The 19195-nt window shown below is 31.0% G+C and overlaps 1 protein-coding gene across 1 annotated transcript in view; it reads right to left on the reverse strand.

Annotated features, from left to right (window-relative positions):
* Positions 1–17924: 17924 nt before the first annotated feature.
* LOC130670539 (atos homolog protein A) overlaps positions 17925–19195 on the reverse strand; it is a 125224-nt gene continuing 123953 nt past the window's right edge. The window contains exons 7-8 of the mRNA XM_057473956.1: positions 18627–18826; positions 17925–18548 (exon numbers count right to left, since the gene is read on the reverse strand). Of these exons, the coding sequence (XP_057329939.1) occupies positions 18380–18548; positions 18627–18826 (369 nt within the window). The 3' untranslated portion in view covers positions 17925–18379. The remainder of the gene's footprint in view (positions 18549–18626; positions 18827–19195) is intronic.

The raw sequence follows: 19195 nt of genomic DNA on the forward strand, positions 1-19195 counted from the left end.
ACCTAAGAGATTTAGTTGAAAGGTAAGTTTCGTATGAACTTTAAGTAATAAAAATCTTATACGTGATAGATTCTTGGTCAACAAAATTTTATATCTATGAACAGACATGAACAGACATGACCAGGCATGGACAGCTATGATCAGGCCTGAGCGTATTTAACGCTTCAGATATGAACAGGCATGAACAGACATGAACAGTCATGAACAGGCCTGAGTGTATTTAACGCTTCAGACATGAACTGACATGAACGGGTATGATCAGGTTTGATCATATCTAATTTCAGGCCTGATCATACATGAACAGGCATGATCAGGTCTAATTTCAGGCCTGATCATACACAAACAGGCATGGTCAGGTCTGATCATTTTTTCCCGGGAAAATACAATCTACCGAGTTCAACATTTCAGTAACGTCACCAAAATACAATCTGGCAAATTCAACATTTCAGTAACGTTACCGAAATGTCATCAGCTGAATTCAGCATTTCAGTAACGTTACCAAAAGGTCTTTTTTTTGTCGGATTCAAAATTTCGGTATCGTTGGGAGTATCGTTCCGATACAATCGAACAATCGAATAAATTCAAATTTGAGTTTAAATTCCTTAACGAAAAAATCAAAGAGTTGACGATGGATTAAATATCAAAATTTTAGTCAAAAATAAGAATGTAATGTCACTCTTATTTAGATAATAGTTTGAAGAAAGCTTGTAAATAATCCACTTCATTTAAATAATAAATGAATATTGATAATAAAAATTCTGATCCTCAAAATCACATTTTTTGTTTGAACGTCATCACACGAAAATTGAATAGCTGATGCTAGGCTGAAAATTTGAATTTTGTTAGTAATATAACTGTGTTATTTTGTAGAAAGTTAAATAAAGTCTATTGAATAATTCATTTGGCCGACAAAATAGTCCAATGCATTTTCCAAAATATTATACTGAAATACAATCTACTAAATTCAACATTTCAGTCACATTACGGAAAGGTATATTTTTTTGGATTCAACATTTCGGTATCGTTTGCAAAACATTTTTCATACAATGGAAGGTTCGAACAAATTCAAACTTGGGCTCAAACGCTTTGAAAAACAAATCAAAGAGATGATCATGTATTTAGAATATAAAAATTTTAGTTATAAATAAGGCGAAATCTATTGCTTGTTAAGATTGCTTATAAATAAAGACAAATAAATTTCTTTCGCTCGGATCTCCCTTATGTTTACATTTATTTATATTTATCAATATGTAACAATATTCATATATACTTTTAATGGAAGTGAATTACTCCGTATAAATAATTATATGATCATACACTTCTTTCGATAATAGTATAAACAAATCTAGTAGATAATTCAATTTGCTGAATAACGGAAGAGTTATATTAATTCAAATTTCGACTCTCTAAGCAAAAATTTTAGTTTCAACATAAATGCATGCAAATTAAACAGCCGATGACATTTCGATAAATTAAATTTAAATAATCAAATAATTGTCTGCTTTCTCATAAAATAGCTTAAACAATTCTAATAGATAACATAGTTATTCATCAAATTATTTAATTTACTTATTTCTATTGATAATCTTATTGTTCTTTATTCAAAGATTATTATCGTCCCGTAGAATCACGAGGCACTAAATTTTTATTAACAATAAATCGACACAAAATTGGCCTGAAAATTGACGACAACTTTTTTCTAGTCAACCTCTGTAGTAAATTTGTATTCTAATTCGGGTGGTAAATTTACGTCAAATTGAATAGCAAGTTGCATACAAATTGTCGTAAAAAACAGAAAAGTCTGAAGTAGACGGAAATTTTACGAAAAATTCCAGGAAACTTTCGATTAGGGTTTATTTTGCTGTCCAATTTCGGGTAAGTTAAATTTCAAGTTGCTTCCAAAATTTTTCTTCAATTTGACGGCAAATATAGGTCAACTTCAGACTTATTAGATACTGACTACAATATGAGTGCAACATGCTGTGCAAATTGATAAAAAGTTGGTTGCAAAATTTGCTATTTTTTGTTTGTTAATTAATGTTATGAACAAATGAATTTTTCCCAATCCAATCTGGACTTTGAAAAAATCCATTTGTTTATAACTTTAATTAACAAAAAAAAATAAAACGTCTGAACGATACGATATAAATCCGTTTCGAAAAAAATGCTGTCGATTGGTACTATCAACATTTTTTCGATTTTTTCCATCCAATTTGGACTTCGGAAAATTCCATTTGTTTATAACATTAGCTCACAAAAAAAAAAAGTCTTTGGACGATACGATAGAAATCTGTTTCAGAAAAAATGCTGTCGATTGGTACTATCGACATTTTAACGATTTTTTTTTTCTTTCATTTTTAAATGTAAAAAACTTAGAAAAATTCCGGCCTATCAAACATCTGACGCAATTTGGCGGAGAGAGAGCTCGCGCATAGGCAGCTGCTCGTGCGAGAGAGAGAGGTTCGAGCGCCGGCTCGATTTTTTATCATATCTCGTGAAATATTTGAGATACAAAAAAAACGAATGATACCTTATTTGTGTATTTTTTCATTTTGAACATTTTGTTTCAAATAAACTGCCCCAACAAACCAGTGGTTCGAGAGTTGTTTCGATTTAAACAATTAAATTGTTATTAATAATTGTTTGCAGCACTTTTGAACGAAATGGAGCCGATTTTTGTAATCCTTGGCCCAAAGTACGTAAGATACAGTCAGATTTAGCCGGTATCAACAAAATATACGGGCTCACCTCTTCAGCCGAAGGACTAGAAATACCGTTCGTTACCAAAATGCATAGTTCGGTTAATTTGTATATATATAGTTACCAAAATGTTGAAACGATCATAGATTTGATGTATATCAATAACAGTGAAGTTACATCAAAAATCCTGAAAAGCCATCAAAGGACATGCAATCAGAAACATTTTAAGCTATTAAAAAAAATGCGTTACCAAAATGTTGAAACTACATATATATATATATATATATATATATATATATATATATATATAAATAGATAAATAATTAATTTATATTTGATTATATATAGATCTAAAGATCTAAAATATAATAAAAATTACTATATATGGGTCTATATAGGTCAGGTCTAATCAGATCTAATCATATATAGACCCATGTATAACTATATATGGGTATATACTATTATATATATTCCATATACAATCATATATAATTAGGCAAAATCATTTTGTCCCGGGATATAATTAGATCTAATTATATATAAGGCTATATATAATTATATATAGGTCTATATATAACCATATATATTCTATATATAATCATATATAATTAGGCAAAATCATTTTTTTCCCGGTATAATTAGGTCTAATTATATATAAGACTATATATACTTATATATAGGTCTATATATAACCATATATATTCTATATATAATCATATATAATTAGGCAAAATCATTTTTTCCCGGTATAATTAGGTATAATTATATATAAGGCTATATATACTTATATATAGGTCTACATATAACCATATATAATTGTATATATAACCATATATAATTATATATAACCATATATAATTGTATATAATACCATATATAATTATATATATTCCATATATAATCATATATAATTATATATAATTAGGCAAAATCATTTTTTCCCGGGTGTATATGAAGAGAAGAAGGATGAAAGAAAAAAATAATAATAATAATAATAATAATTTAGTATTAGTATGATTATTTCTGTCTTAATATAAATTTTTCCTTCTCAAAGATGTATTTAAAATTTTTAGGTTTTATTTAAACTTACAGACTAAGAACCTTGGTGTCATCTCAGATTTCACCTGACTGCTGCGTTTGTTACATACTTATACTTTTTTTTTCTTTGCTCTTAAATAAAATGCATACATAAAAATTTAACGTAAAAAAAAAAAAAAAATAAATAAAATCAACGATCTGTACACTCTTAAATTGCAAGAGAAAGAAATCTTGAGCCAAACAGAGTAATTATAAATTTCGAAAATCTCAACAAATGATTCGTATATAATTGTAGAAAAGATAGGATGGAGAATGATCTCAATATCGATTTAAAATCTCTTGGTTTTGAGATTTTATCATTTATCAAGTTCTTATTATAATTTAACTCGGCATTATTTTAAGCCCTTTTAGTGAGATTAGTATAACACAAGTCTCCTGATCTAATGAAGACTTGGTGTTTAAATATCAATCACCATCTCGAAACGCTGATATGTAACGTTTTTTTTTTTTTTTTTTATGAGCTCTGCAAGATTACATATGAGCTATATGTGTCGATGACCCGGCACACAGTAGCGGAGTAATGTCAGCGTTTCTAACCTGACACCTGAGTGTCAGTATGTTACTGGTCGATTGCTGTGTACGTCTTCTCGACTATTAATTCGTTGAATCGAGAAATTTTAATTCTCTTGCGTTTTACGCTTGTACATAAAAAACCAAAAATATTAGTTCGACTATTGGACCTTAATAGTGAATAGGATACACTTTCTTGAATTTGAAGGATTCATGAATCATATCGATTTTTTATTTATCAAAAAGAAACAATTTTAATATTATTATTTTTTTTTTCGTCTAAAAAAAAAATGAATGAGATTTATATATAATTAAGCTTGCTCTGTTTAAATAAAGATTCCCTTTGCTTACGGTAATTTGATTCAAATTGAAAAAACAAAAAATATAATGTGTTTGAAAATATAAATCAATCTTACATATTAAAATTTTGATTATCGTATCGTTTGCATATTTTTGAAATCATATTATCTGATATTATAGATAAAATAAAATGCATAATTTCTATAGATTTTTTTTTTTTTTTTTAAGTATAGTATTAAGCTAATAATGAACTTATTCTAACTCACAAAAATTATTTCTTGACGCGTACAATTTATTTTCGAGATGATTCTGCAACAGTTGATCCTTCTGATATTCTTTTGTTGATTGAGACTTTTGGGTGAGGTGAATCAGGTCGAGTTGATTTGCTGGGAGTCGTTGATCTGCATACGATGATTCTACAGTGAGGCCTTGAAGATAATCTTGGGAAGGCTTTAGGGATATTTTCGTAGTTTCGGATTGCTGCTTGAGTAGTAAATCGCCTGATTTAGCTCTTACAGCGAAATTACATTGCCCTTATAGAAACCTCCGTTTTCTTGACTAGTTAATTAGTCAAATATCTTTCCTCTGCACTCCGTCGTTGATGGTTCAAGTTTTCCAGAAGCCCCCAAACACGAACATATATCTGGTAATGTTTTTCCCGAATTCTGAAACCAAATCTAAAAGCGGATTATTGAAGGGTTAGTGGTTAGTAATAATTGGTGAAAAGTGCTCGAGCTTCGGTCTGTTAGTATTTTTAGATTTATGAAATTTTGAAGGCCTCAAAAAAAAACATCAAGTTTATAAAAAAAAATTTTAGCAATTAAAATAAAATTTTATTTTTATTTTCGACCACCAATAGAAGAGTTTAAAAGTAAAGATTCTTAATGGAGTAATTTTTTTAATTGCGACGATAAATCAGGAGCTTTGCGATTTCCATGGTAGAATTTAAGATTTAGAGTTCCTTCAAGTAAATAATCGAACCAAGACAAAAGAATAATTTGAAATTTCCATTTTCCGAATTTCTCGTCCACCATTAGTGTAAGTACTTTTGACAACGAAAATTTTGAATTCACTTGGTTAATATAAGTAGGAGATTCAATTGCGCCAACGGATCTTTCACTAAATTTATAGTTCAAAAATAACGATTGTGCCATCCTTAAAATTTTCCATTTACTGTCGTTTGAATATTTGAATCGCCATTTTAAGAATTTTGAGATAGATTTCCTAGCGTCCCCCTCTCTGAAAAAAAACGAAGGAGAAACCAAGTCACAAGTGTCACATTCGATTACGTTGGTTTCGTTAAGGAAATTTTGAATAAATTTTAAATATTTGAGAGTTTTATTCGATATTGGATCTGAATTCTCCTCATAAATCTCTTTCCACAAAATCTTAAGAAGAATTGGGGAAGCTTTCATGTTTTTATTTAATAATTTCGACGAATTTTGAAGATGAATATTAGAATAATTTTGATTTAAGAATTTACCTGTACTACCCGAGAATGAATTTACAAGCTTTAAGAGTAACGACAAATGAGATTTCTCAGTTATAAAAATTTCCATCTGTCTCATTATCGGCACAATTTTAGACAACAAAAATTTTACTTCTTTAATGTCGGGAACCCGGGATCGCATAGTATTCCAATTTTTGAGTTTGAGAAGTTTAAGAAGTTTAACAATTTTAGAAAACTATTTAAGAGTTTTAAGAAAGATCTTTCATCGTCCCCCCCTCTCCTAAAAGTACTGACTTTACAAAAATGATTTGGAATTACTCTGAAAAATTTTGAATCGTTAAGAAACATTTAATAGAATTTATTTTTATAGAATTCCTTCCACAATACTTTGAGAAGCGTTGGCGGAGCTTCCTTATTTCCTTTAAGTAGGATTGGGAAAATTCGATCCAATGTTTCAGGATGGCCTGCATTTAAAAATTTGTCTGTCCCGGTGAAAAATAAATTTATAAGTCTGAAAAACGTCGAAGGGCCAACTTTGTCGCTTATTAAAATATATTCTAGGCCATTTAATCGTTTGAAAATTACGAACGTTTTTTTATATTCTGGAATTTTCTTGAAGGCTGCATTAATTTTATCGTCCCCCACTTCACTTGTCTCTAAATTAGTACTTTCAAGATCTATTATTTCGAAATGAAGTTCAATGTTGGATTGCCTTTCTTCAAAAATTTTATTTTTAGAATTTGATACTGTTGAGTAATTTTGACTTATAGGCAATATATTTAGAGAAATATTTTTAGTGTCTGAAAGGATTAAAGGTTTTTCCAAAATTCGGGCACTTCCGGACCTTTCTTCGACTAACGTATAACTGGGCTGGAAAGCAGAAATACCCGGGAAAAACGGATTAGATCTGACCATATATAATTATATCTGGTCAGATCTAATTATATCTGATCAGATCTATTTATATCTGGTTAGATATGGGATTTGAGATATAATCAGATCTAGTTATATCTGATCAGATCTAAACAAATATAACTATATCTGAATTGAAAAATACATCAGACCTGATCAGATCTAGTTATATCTGATCAGATCTGAACAGATATAACTATATCTGAGTTGAAAAATACATCAGACATGATCAGATCTAGTCATATCTGATCAGATCCAAACAGTTATAACTATATCTGGATTCGAAAATACATTAGTCATGAAAAGGTCTTATCATATCTGGCCAGATCTAAACAGATATAACTATGTCTGGATTGCAAAATGCATTAGACATGAAAAGGTCTTATCATATCTGGCCAGATATAACTATATCGAAGTTGTCAACAGCATCAGATTCGATCAGATCTGATTAAGTAGTTATGCATATATTATAGTAAATCATATAAAGGATGAATAACAATGGGTCTTTAATTCTTTTACCATTTTATTTATTGACAAATATATTCCATTACATATTTGTTAAAGATTATAATTGATTAAAAAGTTTCTAAATTGAGTAGTGACTCAAAGTCTCGCACTGGTCAAATTTGTTGACGCGTAAACAATTTTTTTTACTATCTTTATTCATATGTTTAAAACAGTTATTTTGAACGTAATTATTAAATTTACTTAAATTATTAAATTGAAGCCTAAAAAAATTGCTGACTAATTATTGTCTATTACTACAATACAAATTATATTTTAATATATATGTTAATTTTTATATTGACCTATGATAAATGTGTCAAATGTTTAATGATTGAATTAAATAATATAAGTAAATTTAATAATAAAGTTATTTATTTAAGTTTAAAATATTTTGAGATTGAGCTATAACTCAAAGATCTCACATTGGTCAAATTTATTGACGTGTAAACAAGTTTAGCTCGTATTACTTTCATTAATACAATTCAAGTTTAGGAATTTTTAATATAAGTGTATGTTTGAATTGTTATCTCAAGCGTAGAATGAGAATAAAAGACATATCTAATTAACAATAATTATTTTTCCTATTCCATAATAGCATCTGGATTTTATACATAAACATTTAAAATTTATCTAGGATAATAATAAAAAAAATAGCAATTGAAAGATCTAGGTAGAGATCTGTTTGAATACATCTGTTCAGATCTAGTTATATCTGGCCATGTCTTGCCAGATAGAAACAATTTAAAAATCTAACCAGATCTGGTCAGATCTAATAAGATTGTTTTTTACTTATATTTGGCCAGATCTGATTATATCTGGCCAGATCTTTTTATATATGGCCAGATCTAATCCGTTTTTCCGGGTACCAATAAATATATATGTATATTAAATAATATGACAATTTTTGATATCAAAGTTATTAAATTTTTATTCTGTCAACTATCAATCAAACTTAAATCCCCAATACTTAAAAAATGTTCAAAGGTTTCGGCAGCAATTTGAAAGTATAAAGAATCAATTTGATTATTTGAGTTAAGTAATGCCATAAACTTTTCTCAATTATAAATGTAGAACAGACTAGAGGATCAGACTACAATCCATCGATAACCAAAGTTAAGCAGCATCGGCATGGGACATTAATTGGACGGGTGACCTCGTAGTAAAATAGTAGTCAACGGATAATAATTTTTTTTTTTATTATTTTATTTTAACCGATATTTATATTGATAAAGACAATGAATCCTAATTAAATTACTTAATTAATAATTTACAGATATTCTAAATGAGATTCTAAAAATGACTATATTCGTTCATGCATGGTTATATATGATCATATCTGTTCATATATAAACAGATCAAGTTATGTATGATCAGACCTAGCCAATTTTTGGATCTGATCATACAGAGACAATTATGCATGATCATATATGATTAGACAAAATCTTTTTTCATCGGGTATCCAGACTGCTCAAGTTAGGAAAAGACTCCTCAAAGAAAGTTGGCTCTGGAATAATTTGAACAGATGCTTGATAAATCTTTTGTAAAACTTCGACTTTTCTTAAACTTCCAGATTGTAGAACAAAGTAGGTATCAACAATAGTGGTATCAACAATAGGCTTTGGTTGTTGAATGGGACTAGCAGAGACTCGATTTTCGTTAAAATATCGTCCTCCACTTTTCACATTGCAACGATCATCAGGGGATTTACAGCTCGGAGTGCGATGAGGTTTATAGAAAAATGTCTCTTGTCTAACCGCGAGGTAGAGTTCTTCCAGAGTTTGAGGGTCTTTCTTAACTGCAATATGCTTCATATAATTAGGTAAATTTTCGTAGAAAATGTCAAATGCAATTTGATCCGCTTTGTCAGACACATACCTTAAATCTCTCTTAGGGGTAAAAGACAGCCAACCCTTAATCATGTTACGCAACCTAAAATAAAATTCAGTTGTGCATCCTCCATTCTCTATGAAAGCATTAGCAAATTGCGCTTGCCATATATCTGGGTTATGAAATGTATCGCTCAAGGCTTCAAGAATATCAGAGACGCAACGGATTGTAACGTCGTACACAATGCTACGAATATGACCAAACAACCGGTGATAAATTCTAGTCATAAAAATACCGTTGTGATTAGGATGGATATACGGCATCCACCTTCTAATTATCGCTTCAAACTTCTCAAAATCTCGTTTGCAATTTGGATCTCTACTATCAAGCTTCGGCAATCCGCGATAAAATTCAAAAGACAATTTATATTGAGATGATGCGATGTTTTCATCATATACCGGGCAATTTAACCGAATAACGGGTTTAGGGTACACCATGTTGTCTCCTGAACCTTCCACCGGAGGTGGCGTCTGTTCTCTTCGCCAGCTATTTCTGTTGCCGCGTATAATGGTAGACATCACATTCTAAGGTGACACGTGAAACAACGATATTATAAGTCTCTGTACTCAGGACAAAATTGCTGACTTGGCCAGAAAGAGAAAAAAGGAATTAGTTTTTACAGCTCGAAGCTGCAACAGTAAAGTCGATGTACGACTTTTGCCGACTCTGCAACTACGTCGCGATGTCGCAAGGTGTGGACACCTGGCATTCCTCAAAGTTGGAATTCAAGGGGCGGAAGGTGCTGACACCGCGATACGTGGAGTTGCTACCTGTGAAGGTGTGACAAGTCCACGAAGACAGGGCGTGGCACTTTCTAAAATGCCACGAAAATCCAAATTTTACAATTTTTAGAATTTCGAAAATAGGAAAATTACCACAAAAATCTACCTTTAGTCTCAAAATTGGTAGAAAAATAATACCTGTGGCTCAAAAAGAAGGATTTTTAACTTCGAATCCCACCGCTGCCACCAGTGTTCTTTATTTATGTCCGCCGCTTAATTTTAATTATTTATCCGGGATTTCTCCCTTTGGTAGCGATAGTAATTTTGGACAAGCGGGTTGGAGGGTGCGGACAACAATAAAGAATACGAGGAAGAAATTATCTTCCTATAATTTATTATTTATAGTGGATCTTTTCGAGAATTAAGAACCCAAACGTCTTCGAAGAGACGGGTGCTCTTGTTTAAGCCAAAAGTATTTTACGAATGATAGAAAAATAGTTCTTCCACCTACCTTTCGATGTCAATTCTTCTAGTGCGGCAGCTATTATCCCTCCAGGACTAAACAGCTCACTCGACCTTCCTGTAGGGTTGGTAGAATGGGTGCGGCTGGGTTGGTAGGATGATATCTTATGTACTACTTTCGAATGAAACCGCAAGGTTGGAGTGATGAACTTGATCTTTTTTTGTATTTTAAATTACAACGTCTTAACTGAACGTCACTTGTTTACTCTAGTTTTTCACAACTTTTATATAATTTGTATTATAAGATTATTTATCTTATCGGATATTTTACACAGATTTTTGTTTATAAATGCGTCCTTTTTCACACCCAAAAGGGGTTTTTATGCGCAGAAACTCGGCACAAAGTGAGATCACAAATTCACGTGATTTGTGTCACAATTCACTCGAACCGGATAGATCTTTGAGATCTTTCAATTGCAATTAAGAACTATACTCTACACGATAGTTGACTATCAGCCGAGTATCTAACTCAATTGGCAATTTAATTTATTAATAATGACCGTAAATGAATAAATTAATATCCTACACGAACTTAATCAGCCGGATACCTAGATCGATTTACGGTATAATTGATTTGAATTTTTGTAAATGAATAAATTAATATCCTACACGAAATTAATCAGCGGGATACCTAGATCGATTTACAATTTATTTAAAGTGAATTTTGGAAAACCGTAACTGATAAAATAATATCCCACACGAAATTAATCAGCCGGATACCTACATCAGCGACGATTACTTATTGCCACGTCGGAAGATTTCTGCAATAAGATTACGGGCTATCGACGCCGTTTACGCGGACCAAGAAGTTTAAATAAAACTGAGGCCCTGAGCCATGGTGCTCAGGCTTTTTATAAACTTTGCTTTGACAATTGATGGGGAATTTTTAATTATCGTCATTGGTGGAAAGTGACGACAGTTTATTGTTTATTCATTAAACTTATTGCAGTTGTCTTTCCACTATTCTTTGCCGCATAAAAAGGTGAAAAAGCTGACGCTGCGTTTTCGCGCGCTTTGCAAAGAGGAGCTCAGAAATAATTATTTTAAATAATTATTAAAAATAAAAAAAATTATTTGGACATAACAAATGTATGCGAAAAGTAATTAGAAAATAATATAATTGATTTTAATCTGGTTGACACAGATGTGATTGGGACAGACAAAACTCGTTTGATCGAAATACTTGCTAAATTCTGGGATTCATTCATCACGGGATTTCCGCGTACTCGGGTTAACACCGGTGAGCTCAAAATACGGTTGATAGATCCTTACGTCACCGTACAGCGACGCCCCTATCGACTTAGCGTTGAAGAAAGACAGATTGAAAGAGAAAGAATAGACGAGCTCATTAAAGCCAGCGTGATTCGTCCTAGTAATTCACCTTTTGCCAGCCCGATAATACTCGTTAAAAAGAAAGATCGGTCAGATCGCTTATGTGTAGACTATCGCGAGCAAAATAAAAATATGGTAGCGGATAAGCATCCGTTACCACTTATATCGGATCAAATAGCGAGACTTAGAGGCGCGAAATTTTTTATTTGTCTTGATACGGCTAGCGGGTTTCACCAAATACCCATTCACCCTGATTCAATTGAACTTACTGCTTTCGTCACATCCGATGGGCAGTACGAATATTTAACTATGCCATTCGGATTAAAAATTGCCCCTTCGGTATTTCAACGCGCGGTTTTGAAAGCTCTTGGTGACCTTGCGTATACGTATGTTGTTGTCTATATGGACGACATTTTAGTTATTGGGGAGACAATAGAGCAAAGTTTGGAAAGGCTTCAAATAGTGCTTGACATTCTCATCAAAGCCGGTTTCTCGTTTAATTTTTCGAAATGTTCTTTCTTAAAAACTGCTGTTTCGTACCTAGGATACGAGATAAAGGACGGCGAGGTTCGTCCTAATCCGCAAAAAATAAAAGCTTTAACAATTTTACCTGCTCCACAAACTGCTACCCAGCTTCGACAATTTATTGGCCTAGCATCATACTTCCGTCAGTTCGTACTGAGGTTTTCTCATATAATGAAACCATTGTATGCGTTAACTACAGATAAGAAAAATATTGAGTGGAAAGAAAGTCATGAGAGAATTCGTCAAAATGTAATTTCTGTGTTGACCGCCGAACTCGTACTAATGATCTTTGACCCTACTTATCCTGTTGAATTACATACTGATGCTAGTGCTGAAGGCTAAGGGGCTATATTAATGCAAAAAGTAAATAATAAAAACCGGGTAATTGAATATTTTAGTAAAAGAACTAGCACGGCAGAATCCAGATACCATTCATATGAGGTGGAGACTCTAGCCGTTGTCAACTCTATTAAACATTTCCGCCATTATTTACACGGTCGCGAGTTCACAGTATTTACAGACTGTAATTCCTTAAAAGCATCGCGCAATAAAACAGATCTGAACGATCGAGTCCATTGATGGTGGGCATTTTTACAGGCATTTGATTTTAATATAGTCTATAGAGAAGGCAAGCGCATGGAGCACGTAGACTTTTTCTCGCGAAACCCGATATGTCTTGATGAGCGTAAACCGACGGATAAAATTGAACAAAAACGTATTGATCTTGCGGAAATATCGGACGACTGACTACTGGCTGAGCAACGACGGGATCCGAAAATTTCTGAAATCGTTACGAAGCTAGAAAACGAAGAGTTATCGGAAGATCTTGCCAATACATACGAATTGCGATTGGGTACACTTTATCGAAAAATACAACGTCGTGGTGCACCATACTGTTTGCCAATCGTCCTCAGGGCATTTAGATGGGCAGTTATTAACAATGTTCATAGTTCTATAATGCATCTAGGATGGGTCAAGACACTTGACAAAATTTACGATCATTACTGGTTCGAAGGTATGTCTAAGTATGTCCGTAAATTTGTGGAGAATTGCATGACCTGTAGGCTCTCTATGTCTAATTCAGGTAAAGTTCAAGCCGAGCTTCATCCTATCCCTAAAACCAGTATACCATGGCACACAGTTCACATTGATATTTCAGGTAAACTGAGTGGTAAAAGCACTTCCAAAGAATACGTAATTGTCCTAGTTGACGCGTTTACAAAGTTCGTTTAATTATATCATACTCGGAAAATAGACTCCAACAATACTATCCGAGCTGTTAAATCAGCAATATCTCTGTTTGGAAAACGATCTCGCGTGATAGCGGACCAAGGTAGATGTTTTACCGGTAAAGATTTTCAGGAGTTTTGTAAGCCACAAGACATCAGACTTCATTTAATAGCTACTGGCTCTAGCAGAACAAATGGGCAGGTAGAACGCGTGATGGGATCACTGAAAAATATGTTTACTGCGGCAGAGACAGGTGGTCGTTCATGGCAAGATGCTATAGGAGAGATACAATTGGCTATGAATTGCACTACCAATCGGGTAACAAAAGCTAGTCCTTTAAAACTACTAATTGGAAAAGTAGCAAGACCTCTTGGTCTGTTAGCTGATGATAGTGATAGGGAAATTGAAATCTCTAGTGTAAGACAACGTGCGGTAGATAATATAGAATTAAATGCAAAATATGACAAAACTAGATATGATAAGACTAAATCTAAAGTAGTTAGATTTAATACCGGAGACTTTGTTTTGCTTAAAAATGGAGAGAGAAATCAAACCAAATTAGATCCGAAGTTCCGGGGTCCATTCGTCATAACCAAAATTCTTGATGGTGATAGATACAGCTTGAGATCGTTAAGTAGTAAACGAACGTATAAATATGCGCATGATAAATTGAGAAAAATGCCTGAAAGTCATATTCCCAGGGAGCTAGACGTGTATGATGTCGATAGTGAGGAGGAAGGTGTTGAAAAAGACACTGATTGCATTGATAATAATGAGGAAGGTGTTGAAAAAGACACTGATTGCATTGATAATAATGAGGAAGGTGTTGAAAAAGACACCGATTGCATTGATAATAATGTGGAAGGTGTTGAAAAAGACACTAATGGCATTGATTATAATCTGGAAGGTGTTGAAAAAGACACTAGTTCTATCGATAACAATGAAGAAGGCGTTGAAAGAGACACTGATTGTTTCGATAGTGATGAGGAATGTTAAGTCTGGCTATACGCGTTGGGCTGTCATCGGCACTGCATTACCTGTGTGGCTTGCTGAAGGTGTGCGATGGGCAGCAGGCGGTATAGTGCAGGCTAGGTGTCGTCATACACCTGTTATCAGACCATGTTACATGCGTTGAGTCGCGGTGTCACTGCATTACCTGTGTGGCTTGCTGAAGGTGCATTGCGAGCTCAACGATGGGACAGAAGTAAGACAATGTTGAGATGATACACGTACTTGCACTGAGGGAATCTGACAGGCTTATTAACTCTAAGGTTTAGTAAATTGTAAAATGAATAAGAAAAAATAACTAAAATCATAACAAACGCAATCAAGAATATTTGGGGTTACATTAGATCTCTGAATTGAATTAAGTTGAGTAGTATTAAATCGAACATAATAGAATTGAACAAAAGAAAAATTAAGTTTAAAAAAAAAGAGAGGAAATTGACACGCCAGTTAATAACCGAAATCATTTTCAGATGCACCCGAGGACGTGTGCTTGTCAGGGTGGCCGTGTCGGAGATAAAATACTACTTGGGTTTTTCCTGAGACTTGGGAAAGTCCCAACTATATTGAGTTCGTTTTTAGACAATAAAAACTTAGTAAAAATATTTTACAATTTAATCCGCTTAAGATTTTGTAATTTCGTAATTTTGTAATTTCCGCTAAAGATAATTGTTTAGTGTATACGATATTTGTGAGTAGTAATTACCTGTGTGTGTTCGTTAATTTGTTTAATAAATAAGGTGAGTGACAAAGATAACAATGTAGACCCGAGTCTCATTAATACCTCAACTGGTAATTCGACACATATATATATATATATAAATACATATATAAACTTTTGAACCAAATGTATTTCCTGACAGCTCGTCGAGCTGAGTTTAGAGGTAGCAAAATTTTTCGAAAATTCCATCATGAGGACAAATACAATAGTTAGATTTTTATGAAATCTACTAAAAACGCATGGTTGTTTTTGGTATTTGAAAAAAAATATTGCGTAAAAATTTATTTGTTTATAACAAATTGTTTGTTTAATAAACAAATAATAAATGAATAAAAAAAATTTTTTTTCTAATATAACAGAACATGATAAATGATGATTTTAAAAAAATTATGGTTCCTTAATATTAAAATTAAGTAAAAAAAAAATTGTTAAGTAGCAAATGCGCTGTATAGCAAAAAAAAAATTTTTTTAAAAACGATTTTTTTCTTAAAAATCCTTCTTTTTATCAAGCGTTTTTTTCTCAAAAAAAAAATTTTATTAAATCTAATTAGCAATGCATTTGTTTATAGCAATTATCTCAACAATGCAAGTAAAAATGTTTTGCAAATTATTGTTATGTAGCTTTCAGCAATAAAAAAACAAATTAATCAAAGAAATAAATTTTCTTGATTGCTTTATTTACGTTTTTTATTTTTCAATGGTTTAGATTGTTAAAAAAATCGTAATTTTTTAATTTTTCCACTGGCAATCTTTTCTAAACCCTTTCAAGAATAGCATCAAGACGTAAAAAAATGCGGGGTTTTTAGTTTAGAAATAATCAGGGTTTTTATATAAACTTTCAACAAGTAAAAATTAACTAATTAACAAAAGCATAGTTAATTAAAAAATTCAGGTAAAAATTTTTTTTCTGTAAATTATTATTGATTTATGTGTTTAGAAAGTACCGAATTTTTTTATTCCTTAATATTTAAATTTCATCGACTCTGGGCCCATTTTGAAAACACTCTGATTTCATCCTGCACTCATTTTGGGCCCATTTTTAAAACACGTTGATTTCATTCTGGACTCACTTTGGATCAATTCTGAAACCACTTTGGTTTCACTCTGAAAAAAGGGCACAAAACCACTCTGAAAACATACTGGATTTAAAATGTTTACATTCTGACTATGATTCCAGAGTGTTTTCAGAGTGGGTTGAAGGTCGCAAGGGGTATGGTTATATATAATCATATCTGTTCATATATAAACAGATCAAGTTACGTATGATCAGACCTGGCCAATTTTTGGGTCTGATCATATATAGACAATTATGCATGATCATATATGATTAGATAAAATCTTTTTTCATCAGGAATGAACAACAATCAAAGATTTTTTTTAATTTTAATATTCATAATTTAATTTTAGCTCTTGTTTACTTTGTTAATTATATTTAAAATCACTTACACATACTAATTTATTTACTTATTGCCTTACTAAATTAATGATTCGCTGTAGTATGAAAATATTAGTTTTCTAAAGAAATATTTTGATGACCATATTTATTACAAGTTTACATATTATTATAAAAACAAAAAAATTGATATATACATGTGCATGTTTTACGCCAATTTTTAAAAAATTTTTTCACAATTTATGGGAAAAATTTTAATTTGCATTAGCACAGAATTATCTTAGATAAACAATCAATTATCAAAATCACAAAAATATAAATAAACTCAAAACCGTTATTGAATTTTAATAAAATAACAACAAAAGTAATAAACGAGTTATATAAACAATCCTGATTATATTGTGGCTGTATTACATATTGCCAAATCTCATAGTTGATCAATTAATTTATAAAAACACGTTTGATTCCAAATAGATCGTTTTTTTTTTGTTTCTTTAACAGTATTAGCACAATAGAATTCCAATTTACAATTGTTTACTATGTAAGTGTTTAATATTATAATTATATCATTTATTCTAAATATATTCATCACAGTGCTACGGACACAAAAAATGTGTTCTGATTTAAATATGTAAATAATATATATATATATGTATATATATATATATATATATATATATATATATATATATATATATATATATATATATACATATATACATATATACATATATACGTATATACATATATACATACATAAATACATATATACATATATATACATATATATATATATATACATACATATATATATATATATATATATATATATATATATATATATATGTATATATATATATATATATATATGTGTGTGTGTGTATACAAATTTATTTTGTCTAACTTCATAGCAGGAATTTTCTACTAGAAACACCACATTAAAATAGCAAAACTCACGTAAAATATATTACTCTTTTTTTCAAATTGTTTTTGCTCACCAAAAATATAAATATTACAAAATATTATAATTTTATTTTACTTACAAATTCGACTCAACATCTAATAATATATACTGAATGAAAATGAAACATACTGAGCTCATTATGTGTATTTTCTTAAATGTGATGTCAATCTTTTCCAAATTCCCTTTCATTTATCACTTATATTTTTTCAATAGCTTTTTTTTTTTTTATCGCGGAATGCTATCTTCAGCAATATAATTCCACTACATACTTATCCCTCCTAATATTTTTGTATACACTTATACTTACGGAAAGTTGATGACATTTATTTTAATCATCAAAAAATTAACAAATAAAATAAGATATTGTCTGATTAAAAAGAATTGCTATAATGATTAATTCAATTTAGAATGCCAATTGAGCTATTTTAAACAACTCAAAGGAAAATAAACATTTAATCTTGTTGGTAAAAATTATTCAAACTTCATCAACGTTTGAATTATTCATGAAATTTTGTATAATAACCAATTAAACTTCTACACTGACGGGAGGACAAGATAAGTGGAATGGTTGGAAACAAACCCACGAAAATAACCACGAAGCTCAGCATCTTGGTGAAAATTTTGGATTTGTTGGACCGTGTATAAAACTTCTGAGCTCTTTCGGTGGTTCTGAACCGAAATCAGATGCCGTATCAACATCAGACTTATGACAAATAATTATTCTTATATCTGTATGAAGATATATGCGACCAGATTTACTTGACATGAATCTATATTAAATAAATTTGAAAAATAAATAATGGCGTTTAAAAGCTTGATTTAATTATAAAAAAATATTGTCCACAAACCTCAAATGTATAAGGTAACGTAGAGTTTTATCCCGCAATGTTCGTTGACGTAAAAACGTATGAGATCGAGGTGGCATATCTGATAAATCATATAATATAACAAACATTTTGACGACTGTGCCCAAAGGATTTAAAAGAGTTACTTGGATTGTACCATTTCTTGGTACTTGATAACCCTTTTTCCCTAAATTAATGTGAGCCTAAAATGAAAACAAATAAAATAAAGACTTATTTATACGAAGTTCAGTAAATTATTAAAAATAATATTATAGGATTGTTTATTTTCGAATCCATCATTTAAAACATGCAAAAAAGTATAAAATATTCTGAATGATAAGAATCAAATGTGTATGGGGCATTCCACGCCAAATCGAACATTTTGGAACAGGACTCCTTTAGATTTGGCTGGAAAATGTTTCTCTTTTTCTACCCCACCAAAAACATTCCTTATAATTTTTTCAAATTTGTTCACCTAACCAAATAAAAGTTATGAATTTAAAAATAAAATGATTTTTTTTTTTTTATAGAGTGATGTTTTTTCGATTTATATTTGTTTTTCCAATTAAAAA

Source organism: Microplitis mediator, chromosome 6, assembly GCF_029852145.1.
Source record: "Microplitis mediator isolate UGA2020A chromosome 6, iyMicMedi2.1, whole genome shotgun sequence".
Lineage (NCBI taxonomy): Eukaryota > Metazoa > Arthropoda > Insecta > Hymenoptera > Braconidae > Microplitis > Microplitis mediator.